General features: G+C 53.4%; 1 protein-coding gene across 2 annotated transcripts in view; it reads left to right on the top strand.

Annotated features, from left to right (window-relative positions):
* The window catches only part of NCKAP5L (NCK associated protein 5 like), a 30710-nt gene extending 16735 nt beyond the window's left edge, over positions 1 to 13975 (top strand). The window contains exons 2-13 of one of the 2 annotated variants that reach the window (XM_068970159.1): positions 853 to 914; positions 1999 to 2157; positions 2848 to 2916; positions 3026 to 3064; positions 3787 to 3906; positions 6750 to 6863; positions 7947 to 10570; positions 11492 to 11654; positions 11888 to 11969; positions 12291 to 12599; positions 12677 to 12819; positions 13130 to 13975. In XM_068970159.1, coding sequence (XP_068826260.1) covers positions 2035 to 2157; positions 2848 to 2916; positions 3026 to 3064; positions 3787 to 3906; positions 6750 to 6863; positions 7947 to 10570; positions 11492 to 11654; positions 11888 to 11969; positions 12291 to 12599; positions 12677 to 12819; positions 13130 to 13342 — 3999 coding nt within the window. In that variant the 5' untranslated portion in view covers positions 853 to 914; positions 1999 to 2034 and the 3' untranslated portion in view covers positions 13343 to 13975. The remainder of the gene's footprint in view (positions 1 to 852; positions 915 to 1998; positions 2158 to 2847; positions 2917 to 3025; positions 3065 to 3786; positions 3907 to 6749; positions 6864 to 7946; positions 10571 to 11491; positions 11655 to 11887; positions 11970 to 12290; positions 12600 to 12676; positions 12820 to 13129) is intronic. The other variant, XM_068970160.1, reaches the window with a different exon arrangement.
* The last annotated feature ends 7333 nt before the right edge of the window (positions 13976 to 21308 follow it).

Below are 21308 nucleotides of genomic sequence, written 5' to 3' on the forward strand. Positions count from 1 at the left end.
GAAAAGCCTTCGTTTATCAGAGTCCATGCAAGACTCTCTCCATGCATTATCTCACTTCCTGCTCCAACAGCCCTTTGGACTAGGTATTCTTATCCCCATGTTAGGGATGAGGAAACTGATTTTGCTGAGCCAGCGTCTAACCCGGGTCTGTCTGACTGCAAAGCTCCGGGAATGCTGAGACTAAGTGCACGGAGCACAGAGGACAAGGATGCACAGAAAGGCTGCATAGGAAGGGGGCCCAGGCCTGCCCACTGTGCTCTGTGAACCAGCCATATGGTGTGGGCAGCATCCTTTGTCTCTGGAGCTTGCTTCAGAGCAGGCTGGCACCTCCCCCCGTCACCCTCCTTACGAGGTCGAAAGGAGAATCAGATGTGATCCATGACACAGGAGAACATCCCAGCGCGCAGGATACACTCCGAGGATGCAGGTGTAGCTTCCTTTGCCTCGGTTTCCTCATCTCAAATATGTGTCGATAATAGCACTTGGCCCCTTTTGTGGCTGTGAGAATGGAAACAGATGACGTATGCTGGGTTGCTGTTCGTTCCCCTCTGGCTAAGAGCTGGGGCCGTTTGCACTGCCTCTTCCCTCTCCCTGGAATGCTTTTCCCATTCCAGGATTTCATCTGCCCATTCACGCAGGTAGGCCTCTGCCTCGCTGTCACCTTCAGTGCCTTCTCAGGACCTGATGTGGGTTCATTGGTTTATCTCTGGTATTACCTGCCAGTCCTAGTAGAATGGAAGCTTCATACGGGCAGGATTTTCTCTGGCTTGTTTATCCCACTGGTCCAGGATGCCAGGCAGTAGGAAGCCACTAAATGCATGGCTGACCTTGTCTCCCTCTGTGTCTCCTCAGGAAAGGTGACCGTTCTGGCTGCGTGCGTGAGTGTGCCAGCCTGGGTGAGGAGGCAGAGACAGGTGAGGGGCTTTGGAACTTGGGTGTGCGGGTGGTGGGGACTGGAGGAGGGCTGGGTTGGGCGAGGCAGCCTCTGCCCCACAGGGGAGGAAGGAAAAAGCATTCAGATGCCTGGTAGGTGAGCTGCTGAGGGCTCCTCTTCCTTGGTCCAAAAGCCCTAAGCCCCTTTTGTGGGAGCTTTAGGGGGTCAGGGAGGCAAGTAGTTGGTGGTAGACTAAGGACCCCTACCCTTTTGCATTAGGGAGGGTTTCCCATCTACTGGAAATTTTGACAGTATTTGTATAGAGGAAGGAAAGGAGTACTTTCCTCTACCTGAAAAATTAAAACTCAAATGGAAGATGAAGACTAATCAAGGAAAGCCAGTCACTATGGCAACAGTTCGGAGTGGGGAGGGAGCCGGGATCACATAATGTGATACAGGTCAGAGACCTGGCTCTGTTGTGTTCAGGCAATGACAGACTAGCCTGTTCAGCCATCAGTTGGTCTCTTCCACACCAGGTATCACATCGGGTATCTAGTCAGTGAAATGAAGACAGTGTCCCTGCCCTCGCAGAGCTGACAGTCTGGGGGGACATTTACAGAGCCGAGCTGGAGGAGTACCTGACTCAGCCTTGGCGTGGGGGCCCTGGAAAATGAGTAGGAAGGAGCTGGAAAAGTGGAAGGGGGATGGGTATCAAGAGACCCCTACAGAGGGCCCAGCGCTCACAGAGGCTGCTCTGCTGGGGCCTGGCCCGGAGCAGGGTGGCTTGGAGGCTTGCAGGCCACCTCAGGCTCTGCCAGGAAGATACAGAGTGTCAGTTTGAGACCAACCTCAGCGGAGAATTCAGGTTTCTTGGCTCTTGACCAGTGTCTGTGTAATCTGTAAGAGGGCAAGGGCAGTCATGAGTTTATAAAAACAATGGTCTCTATTCTTGAGATGGAAGAGCATGTCTATGTGTCTGTCCCATGAGCAAGAATCTGAGCCTGACTCCAAGTTGTTACAGTGTCCAAGGCACAGGGATCACAGGGATGCCAACTCCGGAGATACTGACAAGTTCTGTCTCTGTCCACCTCCTCCTCCGCTCGCCTCCCTGTGCCCTGGAGTAGCCTGCCGGGGCTTCTCTCACTTACCCCCAGGGCCTGATGTCGGAGGCCATGGACCAGTCAGCCGGGAGCCCTGGAAACCTGAACCCAGGAGAAGGTGGTGATGGCAGCGCGGAGCCGGGCACCTGCCAGGAGCTCCTGCACCGGCTGCGGGAGCTGGAGGTGGGGCACGGGGCAGCCGGCCGGAGCCCTGCGAGCTTGGGTGGGTTTGGAGGTGCGGGGCAACCTTCCTCTCAGCCTGGTTTTCCAGGCTGGAGCAGAGCTGAACATTTCTTTAGCAGGCCCCTCTGAGACGCCCTTTCCTTACTCTTGGCTCTCCAGCCTTCGTGCCAGCTCAGGACAAGAGGCATGCACAAGGGTGGGGCTGTACTAACCCCCAGATATCTCCCTTCTTTACCCCACTTTCGTGCCCCGGCTGTAGGAGAGGGGTGGCCACAGAGGCCACAGAAGGAAAAGTCTCCGGCGTTGAGGGACCAGGGTACGGATCCATGAACTAGGCTTCTTACCACATTCCTAGACCCTGCCCTGTGCCCTCCAGCCTCCTCTGCCTTCTCCCCAGGGAAATAAGGGTAACGTTTAGCACCTCCCACCTTGGTCCTCCTGGCCACTGTATCTCCCCAGCCCCTCCAGCCTCATGGACTGAAGTCGAGGTAACAAAGGACCAGCCGTCTCAGCTCTGCCTTCTGGATGCCCTGGGTCTCTATATGCTCGCCCCTGACAGAATCACCCCGGAGCCAAGAGCTGGGGCAGGGAGAGAGCTACTGGACTCCTTGCCTCTCCTTCCCAAGAGGAACCTGCCCTGGGAAGAATGATCGCTTGGCCGCCCATTTACCTTCCTCCTCCTCCCTGCAGGCAGAGAACTCAGCACTCGCCCAAGCCAACGAAAGTCAGCGGGAGACCTACGAGCGCTGTCTGGACGAGGTGGGTGGGCTGATGCCGCCTGTGGCGAGCACAGCTTGTCGGCTCCAGGCTCCAGGCAGGGACTCACTCATCTGACAGCTTTTCCTCAGCTCTGCCTTTCTCTCCCCAGGTTGCCAACCACGTGGTGCAGGCACTGCTGAACCAAAAGGTAAAAGGCCACAGGAGACACTCATACCCTCTGACCTGAGCCCAGATGCCCTGGGAGGAGGCCCCGGGCACAGCAGGGGAGGTCCTTCCTGGGGACCCCTGAGCCTGCTCAGCTAGGGGATCGAGGATGGTGGAAATGGCCTCTTGGCTCTCCAGCAGGGTCCCCTTTCTCTATCTTGGACAGTCCATACTGTTTGACCTGGAGCCGGGGCCACGCTAGGTAAGGCCGGGTCTCCAAGCAATAGTAACTTTGATTTGGGCTTGAATCCTTCCATTATCCAGGCCCCAGCTAGTTTCTCCAGATCACTGTAGCCCTGATAGCAGTGTTGATGTTGTGACCATAAGGTGACATCTAAATATTGACTCAAGTACTGTGGGTGATTCCTTGACATGTGGGCTACTCTGACCCCCAAGTCTTCCTCTGCCTTACATGAGCCCTTCTTTGATGTGTGGTTTCTAAGAGGCAGAGGATTGGCTCCAGAGATGAGAAAGTTGCCAAAGGGAATGGAATTACTTCCGACCAGGAGTGGTAAACTTTAGAAGATTTACCATCCCCAGAAGATGCGAGAGCCGTAAATATAGGCAGGCTCAGCTCCTTCATAGGAGGTTGCAAGAGAAGCGCATGCCCAGCAGGAGTGCCCCCTGCTCTGATGAAGCGACTGTGCTCACACCACTCTCCCTCTCCCCACCGCCTTGCCTTCTTCCGCCTCCTGGGGGCGGCAGGACCTGCGAGAGGAGTGCATCAAGCTGAAGAAGAGGGTGTTTGACCTGGAAAGGCAGAACCAGATGCTGAGCGCCCTGTTTCAGCAGAAACTCCAGCTGACAGCGGGCTCCCTCCCTCAGGTGGGCATATGCGATTCCCCCTCCTTCCTCACATCTCAGCCTCCTACCTCCCAACTCAGCCCTGTTGTCATCATCACCCCCTCTTCTCCCAAACACCTACAGAAGCAGGTTGTCAGTCATTGGCCTCCATTCTGGGCGCTGTGGCCTTCCAGGGCAGGCCCACCTCGCCTGATAGATCTGAGCCTTAGGTGAGGGGAAACTTCTAAGACCCCTTAAGCTTGGCTGTCCCCCACTTCTCAGGTACTGCACACCCAGCCAGTTGGTGTCCCTTTTTGTTGACAGAGAAAGTCCTTGCTTCCTCCGCCCTGAGTAGAGAGATGGGTGGATGCTGAAAATGCAGTCATTTCAAGCTAGCTCCCACGAGGCCCCTTTGGCCACTGCCTTTCCTCTTCTTGGCCAGGGGCAGGGGTGGGGCCGGGTGTAAGGCACCCAGTGCTTGGTGTCATGGAGAGGTTAGGAAAGGCCCTTCACCCGGATGACTCTGCGCATGCCCGGCTGCATCTGCCCACCCGCTAACCTAGTCTTGGCCACAGACGCTCATCGCTGCTTCCAGCCCTGACACCTGCCTTATCCCGGGAGAAGCAGGAGGCTAGTGGTAGTGAACCCTGGGCTCAGTAAACATGTAACATGGGGTCCACTCTGTCTGGAAGCCCCAAGGATGTGGTGTGCCTGTGGAGAATCAGGAGCAGCTCCACGTACCCAAGGTGCACAGTGGGTTCTGAGGTCAGCCAGCACACCCCCCACCTACCCTGACTTGCCAGGAAGAGAAACACCTTGTGTGTGTTTGTGTCTAAATTTATAAGTCTGGGATACAAACCAGGTGGCCATTGGCCCCCCAAACCCTGAGCAGGATGCCCTCAGCTCCCTGGGAAGCCTGACCCCTGGCAGATGAAGCCTCTGTCTCCCCAGGTTGGTGCAGACACGGGTGTCTGAGCTGCAGTGACTCTGCAGCTTCCTGTGTCCTGTCCTGGCCCTGCCATGGGCTGACCTGGAGGCCAGATCACACCAGCCAAGCTCACCCTGTCCACACTCTTCTCAGTGCCTGACGATAGCAGAGGCATAGATCATCCTGAAATCGTTTGTTTTTTAGTAAATGAATTCTGGGATTCGAGTTGGAGATTTTTTAATGAATTTTGGGGTTTGGGACCATGGATTTATCTTCCCCAGAAGTAACATGACGTAATGGAAAGAGCACGAACCTTGGCCTCAGATAAACTTGGGTTTGGTCCCTAACTTAGCTAATTCTTAGCTGTGTGACCTTGGGTAGATTATTTAACCATACAAATCATCGGTTTTTTTCCTTTATAAATGGGGATAAAAATACCTATATTGCAGGCTGTAGTGAGGATGAAATGAGATAATATCTAGTGCTTGACCTGTAGTAGTTAATGATTAGCAGCTAGTTATCATTATTAATGTTATTTCCAAGTTGTGCTTTGCTAGGATGGAAGCTCCATTGAACAAATGTTAATTAAGCTCTTACTGTAAGCAGTGCCTTTGCCAACACACATGGAATTGGAGAGAGCTGGGGCTTCTAGACACTAAGGCAGGGCTGCAGAGGGTGACAGTGCTGACCAAAAGCCCAGGGAGGAGGAGAGGCCATCAGAGATGGGCCAAAGAGAGTGCCCTGAGGAGGTGACTGCGCCCTGATGATGGGAGATATTTACTTTTTTATTCTAGTTTTGTTTATTCTTTATTTTTTGACTGCACCATGACACTTGTGGGATTTTAGTTCCCTGACCAGGGATTGAACCCACACCCTCAGCAGTGAAAGCAGAGTCCTCACCATGGGCCACCAGGGAATTCTGGTGGACAGGAGATTTTAAAGAGTACAGAAGGGGTCTGGGAAAAGGGGTGCCCTGTGAGAGGAACAGAGCAGGGGATCCTAAGGAGCAGAGAGCTGTTCAGCCGGACTTGAGCAAAGGTTGTGTAAAGAGGAAGTGAGACAAAGCTGCGGACGGTGTCAGGGAAGAACCAGTAGATCTGGCTATAATGCCGACCGAAGAGTTCAGACATGTCAGTGGAGGCTGGCAGAGGAGGCTGCGAGCACAGAGATGCTTTAGACAAATTGGATAGCCACGCGGTCAGGTGAGGGAGACTGAAATGCTGAGCAGCTTTCAGGCCAGAGCTGTGAGGATGGCGTGCCAAACGAGCCGCTGCGGATGGCTCGGCCGGAGGGGAGGCAGAGACACCACAGAGACAGGACTTAACAGCTGTGGAGTGCAAGAGACAGGGGAGAGTTGAAGCGGACTTGTGTCTCGTCAAGGTGCCTAAGAGAAGAGGAACGAGAGAGAAGTGATCTGTGATTAAGTACAACTTTGGTAATCCTCCGAGCGGAGGCCATTCAGGGGAGATGGAAGTAGTAACTGCCACCATCTCTATTCCAGGACCCAGTAAACAACACCGCTTCCGTTAGTCTCAGCCATTCCTGTGGAGGCTGGGCCACAGGTGGTCAGAAAAGAAAAGGGCCTCGAGGCTCACCCTCTCTGTACTCAGGGAGGAGGCTCCACAGAAAAGCAGAGGATCTTGGAGGCTCGGCGGACAGCTGGGTTAGTCCTGCCACTGCCCTGCAGCCCCTGGGGCACTCTTCTTTCTCCAGAGGCCCCTGCCCGGTCCCACCTCCCTGCCCCGCCCCCTGAGCTTGCATTTCTTCAGTCTGCCTGTGCTGGGGTCTCCCAAGGTACCTCTGACCCAAGTGGTGAAAGCCTCATCTTGGGCCAGAAGACATCACTGAAGGAGCAGGGAAGGATGTTCGCCTGCCCCTGGATAGGAAGCCTTAGCTCCCTGAGGGCACAGGGCCCTGGGCTGACAGCATCTGTGCTAACCTCACCTCTCCCCTGTAGATCCCACTCGCCCCACTCCAGCCGCCTTCAGAGCCACCGGCCTCGCCCTCCCTGAGCTCCGCCGAGGGACCGGCCACCTCGCTGCCTCTGGGGCGCTGCGCTGGGCAGAGAGAGGTAGGAGGGCTGGGCTCCATGGTCTGTGGCTCCGCTGGCACTGGGCTCGTCAGCTGATGCTCCACGACTGTTTCCTAACAAGTCTCAGGGGAAGGACTGCTTCCGGGCACACAGATTCTCATCCAGGCTGGGTGTGAGCCCTCAGCTGTCAGCCTCATACCAAAAAAAAACAGATCCCCGCCCCTAACCACTGGCCTTGTGAGTAAACGTGTTAGTACTGCAGTCAGACTCAACACTTCTGAGCTCTTACTCTGTGCCAGGCACTGTGCCGGACACCTGGATTTCATTTATCTTTTTCTTTTTTGCTAATTTTTGGCATGCATTTATAATCCTACACGTATTTATTTATCCAAGTCCAATTCATTCATTCTTTTGTTTATCTGGTCCCATTTATCTTATTTTATGAGATTTAAACACAATCACCATCTTATTTTACAGATGATACAGTGAAGCTTAGAGATTAAATGACTTGCTGAAAGTCTTATAACTAGTGAAGCAATAGACCTGGGTCTTGAACCCGCACAGTCTGGCTCAGGAGCCCAGGTAGTTAACCGCTGTACCAGACTGGACCAGGCCTGAGAAGGGGCCAGGGAGAAGCAGGAAAAGGCTCACAGTGGAGTAGTTCCATCTGCTTCTCCCCGGGGATCAGCTCAGCAGGACAGCTGTCTGACCTGAGAAGGCCTGGGCTTGCCTGTAGCAACTGACTGAGGACTTGGCCACATCATATCCCCTTCTTGAATCTGTATTCTTTCCAAAACCTGAAAAAATGGATGGGTCTCCCTCCCCTGGGGCAAACAGAGATATCAGGGGTATAGATGGTCAGCCTTCCTGACCCATAATGGTAGGAGGTAGCGCTGGGATAACCAGGAAGGAAGATAGGTGCCCCCTAAGTGTGCCAGGAAGGACAGCTAGGGTAACCAGGACTCAAACTCTTGAGGAAACTTTCCAGCACATTCCAGAAGCCATCAGTTCCTTTTGGGGACACAGACAAACCAGGCCAGCTCAGGTTATGCCAGCTCAGTTATGCCAGCTTGGGGCCCAGGCCTGCACATGGTTTCCTCCTCATGCCATTTGTCCCCCAAGGTGTGTTGGGAGCAGCAGCTGCGGTCAGGAGGCCCAGGACCCCCAGCCGCCCCACCCCCAGCGCTGGATGCCCTCTCCCCATTCCTTCGAAAGAAAGCGCAGATCCTGGAGGTGCTGAGAGCCCTGGAAGAGACGGACCCCTTGCTCCTGTGCTCACCTGCTACTCCCTGGCAGCCTCCAGGCGAGGGTCCTGGCTCCCCAGAGCCCATCAATGGCGAGCTCTGTGGCCCGCCTCAGCCTGAACCCTCTCCCTGGGCCCCCTACCTGCTACTAGGTCCTGGCAGCCTGGGAGGCCTGCTGCACTGGGAGCGCCTCTTAGGGGGTCCAGGGGAGGAGGAGGGTGCTGGGCGGCCCTGGGGCCCTGGTAGGGGCTCCGCACAGGCCCAGGGCACTGGTTCTGGGCCGCCCTGTGTGCCAGGCAGTAGCTCCTCCTCCTCTTCTGATGAGGCCGGTGACCCCAATGAGGCCCCCAGCCCAGACACCCTGCTAGGGGCCCTGGCCCGCAAGCAGTTGAACCTGGGCCAGCTCCTTGAAGACACAGAGTCTTACCTACAGGCCTTTTTGGCCGGGGCTGCTTGCCCACTCAGCGGGGACCACCCAGGTCCCAGGCAGCCATCCTCCCCAGACCAGGGACCCCCACAACTGTCCAAGTCCAAAGGCCTCCCCAAGTCAGCTTGGGTTGGGGGTGCCCCAGAGGCCCACAGGCCAGGCTTTGGTGCTACCTCAGAGGGCCCGGGGTCGCTCCCCTTCCTCAGCATGCTCATGGGCGCAGGGGACACCCCCCTGGGCTCACGGCCTGGCCACCCCCACTCTTCATCTCAGGTGAAAAGCAAGCTCCAAATTGGCCCCCCTTCTCCTGGGGAAGCCCAAGGACCCCTTCTGCCCTCTCCAGCCAGAGGTCTCAAATTTCTAAAGCTGCCTCCAGCCTCAGAGAAGGTCCCCAGCCCAGGAGGCCCCCAGCTTAGCCCCCAGCTTCCCCGGAATTCCAGAATACCCTGTCGGAACAGTGGCTCAGACGGCAGCCCCTCCCCACTGCTGGCCCGCAAGGGTCTGGGCGGAGAACTGTCCCCAGAGGGGGCACAGGGCCTGCCCACCAGCCCTTCACCCTGCTCCATGACCCCTGACTCTGCACAGCTCAGACCTCCCCAGCCAGCCTTGTCCGCTACACTTTCCCCAGGACCCACGGTGTCTCCTTGCTATGAGAACATTCTGGACCTTTCCCGGAACACTTTTAGGGGGCCTTCCCCAGAGCCGCCTCCATCTCCTCTGCAGGTGCCCACCTACCCACAACTAACTTTGGAGGTGCCACGGGTCCCTGAGGTCCTCAGAAGCCCTGGCATCCCCTCCAGCCCTTGCCACCCAGAATCATGCCCCTATGAGGGCACCCAGGAGAAGAGTTCAGACAAGACAGGCTCCGAGTCTCCCCTTCCTGGCCGCAGGGGCCCAGGCAGCTCATCCAAGAAGCCCAGCCAGGGGGCAGGACGGCGACCTGGGGATCCTGGCTACACGCCTCTGCGGGACAGACTGGCAGCCCTGGGGAAACTGAAGACTGGCCCCGAGGGGCCTCAGGGCCCAGAAAAGAATGGGGTGCCAGTCAGACCTGGCACTGAGAAAGCCCGGGGAGCAGGGAAGTCAGGGGAGAGCACTGGAGACACAGCACCCCCTGCTTCCAGGCCCCCTGAGCAGCCGGAAGCCAAGGGGCCCCTGCGGGGGGCAGTGGCCTTAGGCACAAGCAGCCTGAAGCAACAGGAATCTGGGCTCCTGGGGGACCCTGGGGCCCGAGTCTACTCTTCCCACTCCATGGGGGCCCGGGTGGACCTGGAGCCTGTCTCACCGAGGAGCTGCCTCACCAAAGTGGAGCTGGCCAAGAGCCGGCTGGCAGGGGCCCTGTGCCCCCAGGTACCCCGCACCCCTGCCAAAGTGCCAACCTCAGCCCCCAGCCTTGGCAAGCCCAATAAGAGCCCCCACAGCAGCCCAACCAAGCTGCCTTCAAAGTCACCCACCAAGGTGGTATCCCGACCTGTGGTCCCACCAGCCACCAAGGAGCCCCCCAAACCTGACAAGGGGAAGGGCCCACCCTGGGCAGACTGTGGCGGCACCGTGGCCCAGCCCATGTCCCCAGCACCTGGCCCTGCAGACCCAGGCCCAGGTCCTGAAGGGCGGGCCCCGCACTCGGCCATTGAGGAGAAGGTGATGAAGGGCATCGAGGAGAACATGCTGCGGCTCCAGGGCCAGGAGCGGGCCCCCGGCACCGAGGCCAAGCATCGGAACACCAGCAGCATCGCCAGCTGGTTTGGCCTTAAGAAGAGCAAGTTGCCAGCGTTAAACCGCCGCACAGAGACCACCAAGGGCAAGGAAGGGGCCGGGGGCTCCCCGCTCCGGAAGGAAGTCAAGATGGAAGCCCGGAAGCTGGAGGCTGAGAGTCTCAACATCTCCAAGCTGATGGCTAAGGCGGAAGACCTGCGCCGGGCCCTGGAGGAAGAAAAGGCATACCTGAGCAGCAGGGCCCGGCCTCGGCCCGGGGGCCCAGCACCAGGGACCAGTGCAGGCCTGGGGCAGGGGCAGGGCCAGCTGGTTGGCATGTACCAGGGTGCAGACACCTTCATGCAGCAGCTTCTCAACAGGTGAGAGCTGGGACTGGCTGGCAGGGGCTCAGTAGTTGGGGACACTTTGCCCTCCCCAGGCACTCTGGGATTGGGGCTGCCTTTCCTGGGAACTGGGGCTTCCCAGAGGTCAAGGAGTGTAGGAGGTCAGATGACATGGCACCAAATCTTCTGAGGGTTAATGGCCCAGCCCAGAGGAGGGGTCAGGACCTCAAACAAGGAGCTAGGGATTTGTGCCCCAGCTCCCTTCTTCCCTGGCTGTCTGACATTTAGCTTGCTGAGATTGTTTCTCATTTGAGAAGAGCTACCAGTCAACGTTTCCCTGAATCACCTCGAGTCAGGTAAGGCAGCGTGTCTGGGGTCCAGGGTAGTTAAGAATGCTAGTACCTAGCCATGGGCTAATGCAGGTCTCCCTCCGGGGTTTTATATCCTGTAGAACAAGGAGGGCTCCCTTCCATTTGCCTTTTGGCACTTGCCACAGACTCAGCAAAGGGAGCTGTGGTTTAGAGAGGGGGTTGCTCTGTCTGGGCCAGGTAAGGCAGAATGTGCTTTGTCTGTCTGCAGGCAGAGTATGCTTTGGATAACAAGTACACGCAGGGTCAGCTAGAGTAGGCAGGATGTGTCACGTGGACCAGGATGTGACCATGTTTGTTCTCTACTGGGGGACATATCAGAAAGGTCTGTAGGCTTGACCCTAGGTAGCTATGGAGACATTCTCCCATCACTCCTGCCCCTGCTGGTCCTCTGGGTTTCCCCTGGGGTCTTGGCCTATTCCTGGTGTCAGGAGAGTTGATGCAGGAAGCCAACAGGCATATGTTCTCTTCTCCAGGAGCAGGGGGCAGTAGGTACTTCTCTAAACCCAGGCCCACTGGAGGAAGTGAGGCCAGAATGTGTGGGTGGGCCTGGGCCTCCCTCACTTCTATCTGCACTGCCTGCCCCTAGGGTGGATGGCAAGGAACTGCCCCCCAAGAGCTGGCGGGAACCCAAACCTGAGTATGGTGATTTCCAGCCAGTGTCCTCTGACCCCAAGAACCCCTGGCCCGCCTGTGGGCCCCGAAATGGCCTGGTGGGCCCTCTCCAGGGCTGTGGAAAACCTCCTGGGAAGGTAAGTTACAGGGGCGGGGGCTGGGTGGAGGCCCTGGCTTTGTGGCCCTGCCAGGCCCTGGGGCCAGAAGGCTGCTGGATGTATTTCTGGTCTCCAAGGAGAATGGGGAGGGGAGAGGGCCTTCTGAGGGCTGGCGGGTTGCCAGGACTCTTAGATCCGTACTCCAGGGGTCCTGATGGAGGGTGTTGGCATGGAGGAAGAAGGGGCTCTGAAGTCTCCTGTACCCCATACAGCCAAGCATCGAGCCAGGGAGGCGAGAAGAGATGCCCTCCGAGGACAGTCTGGCTGAGCCAGTGACCACCTCACACTTCACAGGTCAGCAGGGTCAAGGGCCAAGGCTGGGACCTGCCCCTCACCCCTTGTTCACTTTATTCCTTCCTGTCACCACAGCAGGTGCCAAGCCCCAGAGGGCACTGGGACTACACAGTGCCAGGAATATCTCCCTGTCACTTAGGGTACCTGCCCTGTCCTCTTCCCCAAGACTAGGGGCGATGGGGCAGGGCAGGCAGGGACAGCTGAGAGCCTGTGGAGCTAGAAGGGTGTCCAAGGGTGGAGCCTGGGCTGGGGCAGGAAGCCAGAGAAAGGCAGAGGGGCTGAGGCACCTGAGCCTCACATCCCCTCCCTTCCCCTCCCCAGCCTGTGGCTCTTTGACTCGAACCCTGGACAGTGGCATTGGGACCTTCCCACCCCCAGACCATGGCAGCAATGGGACCCCCAGCAAGAATCTTCCGAAGACCAAGCCACCACGGCTGGAGCCCCCACCTGGGGTGCCCCCAGCTCGGCCCCCACCCCTTACCAAAGTCCCCCGCCGTGCCCACACACTGGAGCGTGAGGTGCCCGGCATAGAGGAGCTGCTGGTGAGCGGGAGGCACCCCAGCATGCCGGCCTTCCCTGCCCTGCTCACCACTGCCCCAGGCCACCGGGGCCATCAGACCTGTCCAGACGGTGAGTGCCTGGGCAGGGGGTGGGCGGGCCTTTCTGGGAGCTCCGCCCACACCCACCTTCCCCTTGTCCCCGGACAGATCCCTGCGAAGACCCAGGCCCACCCCCTCCAGTCCAGCTGGCCAAGAACTGGACCTTCCCCAATGCCAGGGCAACCAGCGGCTCCTCTGACCCTTTCTTATGCCCACCCCGACAACTGGAGGGGCTGCCCAGGACCCCCATGGTGAGCATGGCGGAAGGGGAAAGGGAACGGCACTGGAGGGCAGCGGGGAATGACGAGGGGTGAGGTACCGCCCTGTCCGGGAGGAGGACTCAGCGGTCAGCCCCTTGGATGCCCGTCTGGACAGCCCACCCCCTGCCTTTTCACACTCGTCTTGGGGAAAGGGTTTCTCTCCCTTCCGGAACCTTGGTAGGACTGGCTCAGTCGCGCCTCCAGTTTCCGTCCTCTGCAGTGCCCCGCTCAGGCGGGCAGAGCCTCTTAGGAGGTGAGAAGTGAGAGGTACTTGCTCCCGAGCCTGCCCTCCTTCCCCCAGGCCCTGCCCGTGGATGGAAAGCGGAGCCTGGAGCCCAGCCGCCCAGCCCCTGCGCCCCAGGGCCCGGCGTTTGGGGGTAGCCGCACCCCTAGTACATCGGACGTGGGCGAGGAAGGGAGAGTGGCCAGCGGGGGACCCCCGGGGCTGGAGACCTCTGAGTCTCTCAGCGACTCGCTCTACGACTCGCTGTCCTCTTGCGGGAGTCAGGGCTGAGTGGAGTCAAGGCTGAGTGGCAGCGGCAGCCACGCCCCGCGCTGGAGGCGGAGACCACGGATTGGACGGCTCTCCTCAAGCCCCGCCCCCGGGGCCCCGCCCTGAAGGGACCAAGGAGGCAGATGAACCAGAAGGTGAAGGGGGTTCCCGGCACAGCCCACTGCCCGCCGCTGCCGCTGCTGTGGAGGAGATGACCGCTCTCAGCTCAGGGAGAGACCCCACCCTTGGTCCTTTCTCTCACCCAGAGTACGGCTCTTCCTCTGAGGGACTGAGGGGTTCAAGGCCGCTGTGTCCCGGCCCCCACTCCCGCTTCAGGCTGAGCCATCTTGTGGTGCTGGGCTTCCTGCCCACCGGTCGTGCCATCTCCGCCCACCCTGGCGGCTCCCCTGCCTCAGCAGCCCCGTGCTGGTGGAGTTTAGGGGCGAGGGGTCACGTTGCCTTCTCTCTCTGTCTGCCCTGGTCCTCCCCGCTGTCTGGATGGTGCTGCCCTCTCCTACCCCATATCTTTGGGGCCCATTTGTCTGTCCTTTTTTGTTGGTTGTTTTTTATATATATATATATAAAAGCGTCTGACCCAGCCCCCACCCACCCCCATCCCCACACTGCGGTTAATTTATCTGTTGTTAAAAACGCGGCTGCTCTGCCTCCAGCCTCTGCTTCTGCCGTATCCCTAATAAAACGTGGAGGACCCCCCCCACCCGACCCCAGACTCAGCTTGTTCTATGGGAGGACCCAGGGATGGACAGGCCAGTAGAGACCTCGTGGGCACCAGGGTGCAGGACTCCAGGGCTCTGCTCCAGGAGCTCTTGTGAGGCAGTTCAGTTTACCAGGGCTGCTGACTTCAGTCACCCTAGAATGTAGCTAAGGGTGGGGGATCTGTTTAGACCTGTAATGGTACCTGGCAGTGGGGAAATTCCCCTGGCCCAGGGCTTGGTCAGGAGGAAGGCTGTGCTGCCCCAGAAAGGGAGGTGGAGATGGTGGCTGTGGACATGCACTCAAACCTTGGACATACCAGGTTGGGTGGGTATATAAACTGTAAGCTTCAGCGGTCCAGGGGTAAACAGAGTTAAGTGTCTACAGCTACCTGTTGTCATAAAGTGAGGCACGACTGGGTTTCTGACTTGCCACCCTCTAGTTGCACCTCAGCCTCTGGGCTTGCCCCACATCTTCTTGCCCTTATTTCGCCCTCAGATTTCAACCAGAAGTTCTCCTGGCTCTCAAATTCTTACTTTAAGATAGGAAGGCCAGGAATGAGGTTGTGTGGAAGGGTCTAGGCTTCTAGGAGTTATTTCAGACTCTCCATGGGATGTGAGAAGGCCAGGGGGTGGTTGTGGCCCTCCAGCCCTTGGATTTCCTATTGAGCATAGAGTTGGACAGTGACCTGAAGGGGACCCAGGTGGCCCCAGCCCATCTCACAGTGACCAGCCAAGCTGGGCCTTGGGAAGGCTTTCTTTTAGCCCAGGTTGCAAGGTGTGGGCTGACTTGTTCAGAGCACCCACCTGCCATACTCAACACTCACTGCCTCCCCATGCCATCTGTAGGCCACCTGGGCATTGTGCAGGCTGAACAGCCCTGGCCTTGTGGCTGGAACTCTGGACAGTTCATCATGGAGGTAGGGGGCTGTGCAGTGAATGAATACAGTCTGTGTTGGCACTTCAGGCTTGCCAAGCCAAGGTCAGGAATGCCTGGACAGAGAGCAGTGCTGGGCCAATTCACAACTCGGTGCTGCCATGCGCTCTGACCAGCCCAAGGAAGGTTGGGAGGGACGAAGGATGTCCGTGCCTCTCTTTATGCTAACTCCTTCCAGCAGTGTCTCTTCAGCTGTAAATAGTCCAGAGAGCAGTGAAAGAACTCCCTGTTAAACACCTACCATATTGCCAGCCTCCTGATTCATTTCACAGGTGAAGTTATTGAGGCTCAAAAACATTTGAGTAGATGAATTCCTTGGTGGTCCAGTGGTTAAGACTCTGCGATCCCAGTGCAGGGGGCACAGTGTCAGTCCTTGATCAGGGAAGTAAGATCCTGAATGCTGCATGGCCCGTCCGAAAACAGACCAGTAGTTTTCCAAGGCTGAGAAGTGATGGATCTTGGCAGGAGTGATCCCTTTTGGGTGTGTAACTTTGCTTTTTTCTGCCAGGACTCTAATCCCCTCCTCCGTTTTTAGCCCTGGATCACTCCTGATGGACAGGGCTAGAGAACATTAAGTTGGGAGTCAAGAGTCTTAGCCCTTGAGTGCGGGTCTGTGGGGAACGTTAGATCTTGTCTCCGGGCCTTGGTTTTCCTTATCTATGGAAGATTGGGAAGTTGGTCCAGACCAGCTTTCCCCTTAGCTTTCTGCATTTCCCACCCATCTCCCAATCTGGCTGTTCTTCCTTCTGTTTCCCTTAGTGGATGTCATCACTGAGGAGGTTAAAACGACTTAGAGAAGCATCATATTTTCTTCAAATGTCAGGATCGCATTTTCTTATTTCTGTCTCCTACTTCCAGGTATCCATCCCACTCTCCCTTCTGCTTTTATGGGCTTAAGGATGTTATTACCAAGCTGTTGATCTCTACCTCTTGCCAGGCAGGCTCGGAGAAGTCTACATCCTTCTCCACTTTTAATTTCTTGGTTTCTTAAGCCCTTTTCTCTGTGTGAACCTGATGGATTACCTCATTTCCTTGTTAGAACTGTTTGCCTACAGGATATTTATGGTATTTCCTTTCTGAGAAGGAATTTGGCATGGTGGGTTTAATTCTGGACTCCACCTCCGACAAGCTGAGATCAAGGGTCCAGGCAGGTTTCCGTCACCAGAGTCTGCTCATTCTGCCACCAGGCTCTGTCCTGCAGTGTTTTCACATGCAAGGTGACCTCTTGGGCCAGGGGACAATGTGGGCCACCTGAGAAACAGCTCACTGTCAGTCACCAGGACAGAGCAGCATCAGCCACACCTAGTACCTGGAGCCAGCCCTTCCCTACCAGGCAGCTCCTCATTCCTAAATCCCCCCGTGTGCTGCTAAGGGGTGCTGGGCCCAGACAAGCCATCTGTGGCCCACATGACTCTGTATGCCCTCCACACAGACAGAATATTCCATCTGAAGTAATTATGTGGCAAGGGACAGACAGTTGACTTCGAGACTCTTCCAGGAAACCAATTTCTCTTTGCCCTTGAAGAAAAGATTTATCTAAAAGACCGCTTGATCCTCACTATGGCAGAATACTTCATATCTGAGTTTGTAACATCTGCTTGCAGGATTAAGGCGACCTCACTGTTTTCTCCATGAACAATGGGTAAACACTTGCCTTACCATTGTATATGACCCTTTCTGCTGGATTTCCCAAACAAAAGAAGCCCAAACCACCAAACTCCTCTTGTCCCCCATAAATGGCATCAACAAAAAGCTATGAAAAGACTCCAGGTTCCACCTTTCTGGGCACCCTGCTTCTTGTAAGAAATGTCCCAAAATGTTAACTGAGATTTTCTGTGAGTTGCCAATGGTTTTTATTTTCTTCTCTACCCTTGTCTAGATTTTCTACAAATAGTATGTTTTGTTTTCCTGACCCCCCAAAAAAATTTTTTTTAAGAAACAACCATTCTCTGCAACAAATTCTAGGTATGTAACCCCATTCTATAGTCTTGAGTGAGTTAATTCAAGCATATAAGTAATTTTTTTTAAGACATGAATTTAAAGTAAATATAGGTGAGTATTTCTATGATCTTGAGGTAAGGAAAACCTTTTTAAAAACCTTTTTTGTAATAATTAAAGACACACAAATTGGAAAAGTGCATGTTCAGGACTTCTCTAGTGGTCCAGCGGCTAAGAATCCACCTTCCAATGCAGGGGACATGGGTTTGATCCCTGGTCAAGGAACTAGGACCCCACATGCTATGGAGCAACTAAGACCACGCATCTCAACTACTGAGCCTGCAGTGCCTCAACAAAAGATCCCACATGCCGCAACTAAGATCCGTCACAGCCTAATAAAATATATTTTTTTAAGTGCATGTTCATGGTTTTAAAAAATAATGAAGGACTTCCCTGGCAATCCAGTGGTTAAGACTCCATGCTTCCACTGCAGGGGGAGTGGGTTCGATCCCTGGTCATGGAACTAAGATCCTGCATGCCATAGGGTACAGCCAAAAAAAAAAATTTTTTTTAATCAAAATTGAATAGAATATCATGTAAGGAAGAAGAAGAGTCTGATATTCCAACTTCCAGTCTCACTGCCCAGATATAACCCAAGTTGATTGGAATTCCTCTCAAATCACTTTTTTTTTTTCTTAAATTGTGCTCTTTCAGTAGACATTCTGAGGGCTTCAAGCCAACCACAGCCTCTCAGATCACTCTTTAAAAGCACACTACACAGAGACAGTATATTTATATTGACCTTCTATAAGACAATGAGATTATTCTATAATTGCTGATCCGCTCCTTTTAGCACTTACTACTATAGCTTAGAGATCTTTCCAAAGATCATGACTCTCCATTATCATACACACTCTCCCACTGGATGGATGTGTGATATTTACATGTTTTGCCATGACAAATGGTGCTGCGGTGAACATTGTATATGTGTCCTTGGCCACTTGCATATTTCCATAAGATAAATTCCTATCAGTGGAATTGCTGCATTATAAAATATGCTTAATTAAAAATTTTTTATAGATATTAACACTTCACCAACAATGTATAAGTGGGCTATCTTCCACACTGCATATTATCAAACTTTATTCTTAGCCAATTTGATAGGAGTCAGTGATCATGTCTTTTAGTCTTGGAGCCCAAAGTAGGGAGTTTAGCTTTTACTCAGAGTGAAATGGGGAGCAATTAGAAAATGGTAAGAATAAACTGTAGAGGGCATGTATGGAAATGAACCAGTAAGGAAGCCTCTTGGGTAACTCCAGTGAGAGATGGGAACCTGTGCTGGGGCAGAGACACTATAAACAACAGGGTTTGCTAATGTAACTACAATGGGGGGAAAGAGAAGAGTCAAGAACAGCTTTGCCACAGATGGCCGACAGGCACATGAAAAGATGCCCAACATCACTAATTATCAGGGAAATACAAATCAAAACTACATCGAGGTACCACCTCACACCAGTCAGAATGGCCATCATTAAAAAGTCTATAAATAACAAATACTGGAGAGAGTGTAGAGAAAAGAGATCACCTCCTACTGGTGGAGGGAATGTAAGTTGGTGCAGCCACTATGAACAGTATGGAGGTTCCTCAGAAAGCTAAAAATAGAATTGCTATGCAATCCAGCAATCCCACTCTTGGACATATGTCTGGACAAAACTAATTCGATAAGATACATGCACCCCTGTGCTCATAGCAGCACTGGTCACAATAGCCAACAACCTAAATGTCCAGTGAAAGATGAATGAATAAAGAAGATGTGGAATATACATAAAACAGAAAACTTCTCAGCCATAAGAAAGAACAAAATAATACCATTTGCAGCAACATAGATGGAACTAGAGATAATTATACTTGGTGAAATGTCAGAAAGAGAAAGATAAATACCATATGATATCACCTATATGTAAAATATGACACAAATGAGCTTAACTACGAAGCAGAAACAGACTCGCAGACGTAGAAGATAGACTTGTGGTTCCAAGCGGAGGGGGAAAGGAAAGGGATGGACTGGGAATCGGGCATTAGTAGAGGCAAACTATTACATATCGAAGAGATAGGCAACAAGGCCCCGCTGTATGGCACAGGGAATCACATTCAGTGTCCTGGGATCAACCATAATGGAAGAGAACATAAAAAGAACGCATATGTATGTATAGCTGAATCACCTTGGTGTTCAGCAGAAATTAACACAACATTGTAAATCAACTATACTTTAAAAAAAAAAAAGGTAACTCCAAGTGTTTTGGAACAACTGGTAGAATTTGCTATTAACTGATATGGAAAAGACGGTAGATGGAGCAGACTTGAGGGAGAGAAGATCAGGAGTTCAATACTGGACGTGTTAAATCTGAGATGTCTGTTGGACAACATCCAGTGGAAAATGTGGAGTACGCAGTGAGTTATAGAAGTCTAGAATTCAGAAAAGAAGCCTGGGTTGGGGACATAAATCGGTAAGTCATCAGCATATGGATGCTATTTAAAGCCGAGAGACTGGATGAAATCACCAAGAGAGTGAGAGGAAAGGTCTGAGTCCTAAGCCCTGGGGGTACTCCATCTCTTGAGAGGGCAGAGGAAATGAAGAAAAACAGCACAGAACATAGTGGGGGCTACTTTGAAACTGTAAATATTTCACTTTTAGGAAACTTTCCATTTGTGCATTTATATCAGTATAGGTTCATGGTTTCCTATTTAATGGTTTATAATCCATTATTACCATCATCTACTTTGGTGCTCAAATTGTCCATGATCTGGCCAGTAGGAGCCCCCTTAAAACTGACTTTTGTTTTGTTTCTTTACAAATCTCCATCATTCTTTTTGAGTACATACTTTCTGGCATAACATGTTCAAGATTCCATTTTCTCAAACCCAGCTCTGAAGTCAACCATTTTTCCAACGAACCCTGGTTTCTTTGAGTAAGAGCATCTCTAGAAACTAAGATCTGGAGCCTGTGTGTGCTTATTGTTATAGGGGAGTTGCTTCCCCCAGGTTTGAAGAGAGGGTTTCTTAGAGACTGAAGAAGTTAAAGCATTTTCCTGTACTTATGGGACTGATCAGATAGAGAACATTTGATGATGCAGGAGAGAAACCAGGAAGTGGTTGGGTATTCAGTGCCCAGGTAGCCTTAAGCCTCACCTACAGGTACAGGAAGGAGGAGGGAGCAGAGGCGGGTAGGTGAGTGTATGTGGTGGTGTCAACTTAGAGAAGAACTCTTCTGATTGCTTCTGTTTTCTCAAGGAAATAATCAAGGTCATCAGCCAAGAGGAAGGATGCGAGAAAGTTGTTGGAGGTTTGAGAAGAGAGAACATAATATGACTGGTCATTTAGGAGCACAGAAATTTTTTGTTGTTTTTGTTTTTTTAATCTGAGGGGTTTTGGACTTTTGTACTTACTACATTTTTAAAAAATATGTGTTTATTTATTTGACTGCACCAGGTCTTAGTTGCAGCATGCAAGATCTTTAGTTGTGGCATGCAGGATCTAGTTCCCTAACCAAGAATTGAACCCAGGCCCCCTGCATGGGGAGCATGGAGTCTTAACCACTGAACCACCAGGAAAGTCCCTAGGATCTCAAAAGTTAGTGAATAAGTTAGAGAAATGTAGTAGGCATAAAGGGTCCACTTGAGGTGATTAGGAATTAAAAACAAGTTTTACTAATGTGAATGTGTTGGAGGTTTTCTTCTGCCATAGTAAGTAGAGAATAGGCAGCAAGTTGGATTAGCCAGAGCTGCCAATTTGCCAAATAAGCAACAAAGAGAGACAGGCAAGAGTATTGACGATATATTTATACAAGGAAGTGGTTCTATTAACTGGCTGTGGGCTTTGCACTGGTTTAAGAGGGAAGAGAGTACAATAAAGGAGAGAGGCGTGAAGGGAGGTAGAATCAATAGGCTGAAGGGCCTGGTGGGATCAAACGAGTTTTGGAGATAAAGTACTAGCGGGAATGAGCTGGAAAGATGTTTAGAAGAAAAGAGGTGACGGTCAGAGGGTGAGTCGCATGAAACTGAGATTATGGGAGAACAGGAAACTTTATGGGTTGAATTGTGTCCCTCCCTTCCTTAAAAAATGCTGAAGTCCTAAAGCCCAGTAACTTCTGAGGTTGCAAGTTAAAATGGGGTCATTTGGGTGGACTCTAATCCAACATGATTGATGTCCTTATAAAAAGTGGAAAATTGGACATAAGGAGAATGCCATGGAACGTGATGATGGCAGAGATCACAGTGATGCCTCTGCAAGCCAAGGAACGCCGACGTGTGCCTGCAAATTACCAGAAGCTAGAGGGCAGGTCTAGGGGAACAGATTCTCCTTCAACAGCCCTCAGAAGGAACCAGCACTTCTGACAGCC

The sequence above is a fragment of the Capricornis sumatraensis genome, chromosome 4, assembly GCF_032405125.1.
Source record: "Capricornis sumatraensis isolate serow.1 chromosome 4, serow.2, whole genome shotgun sequence".
Taxonomy (NCBI): Eukaryota; Metazoa; Chordata; class Mammalia; order Artiodactyla; family Bovidae; genus Capricornis; species Capricornis sumatraensis.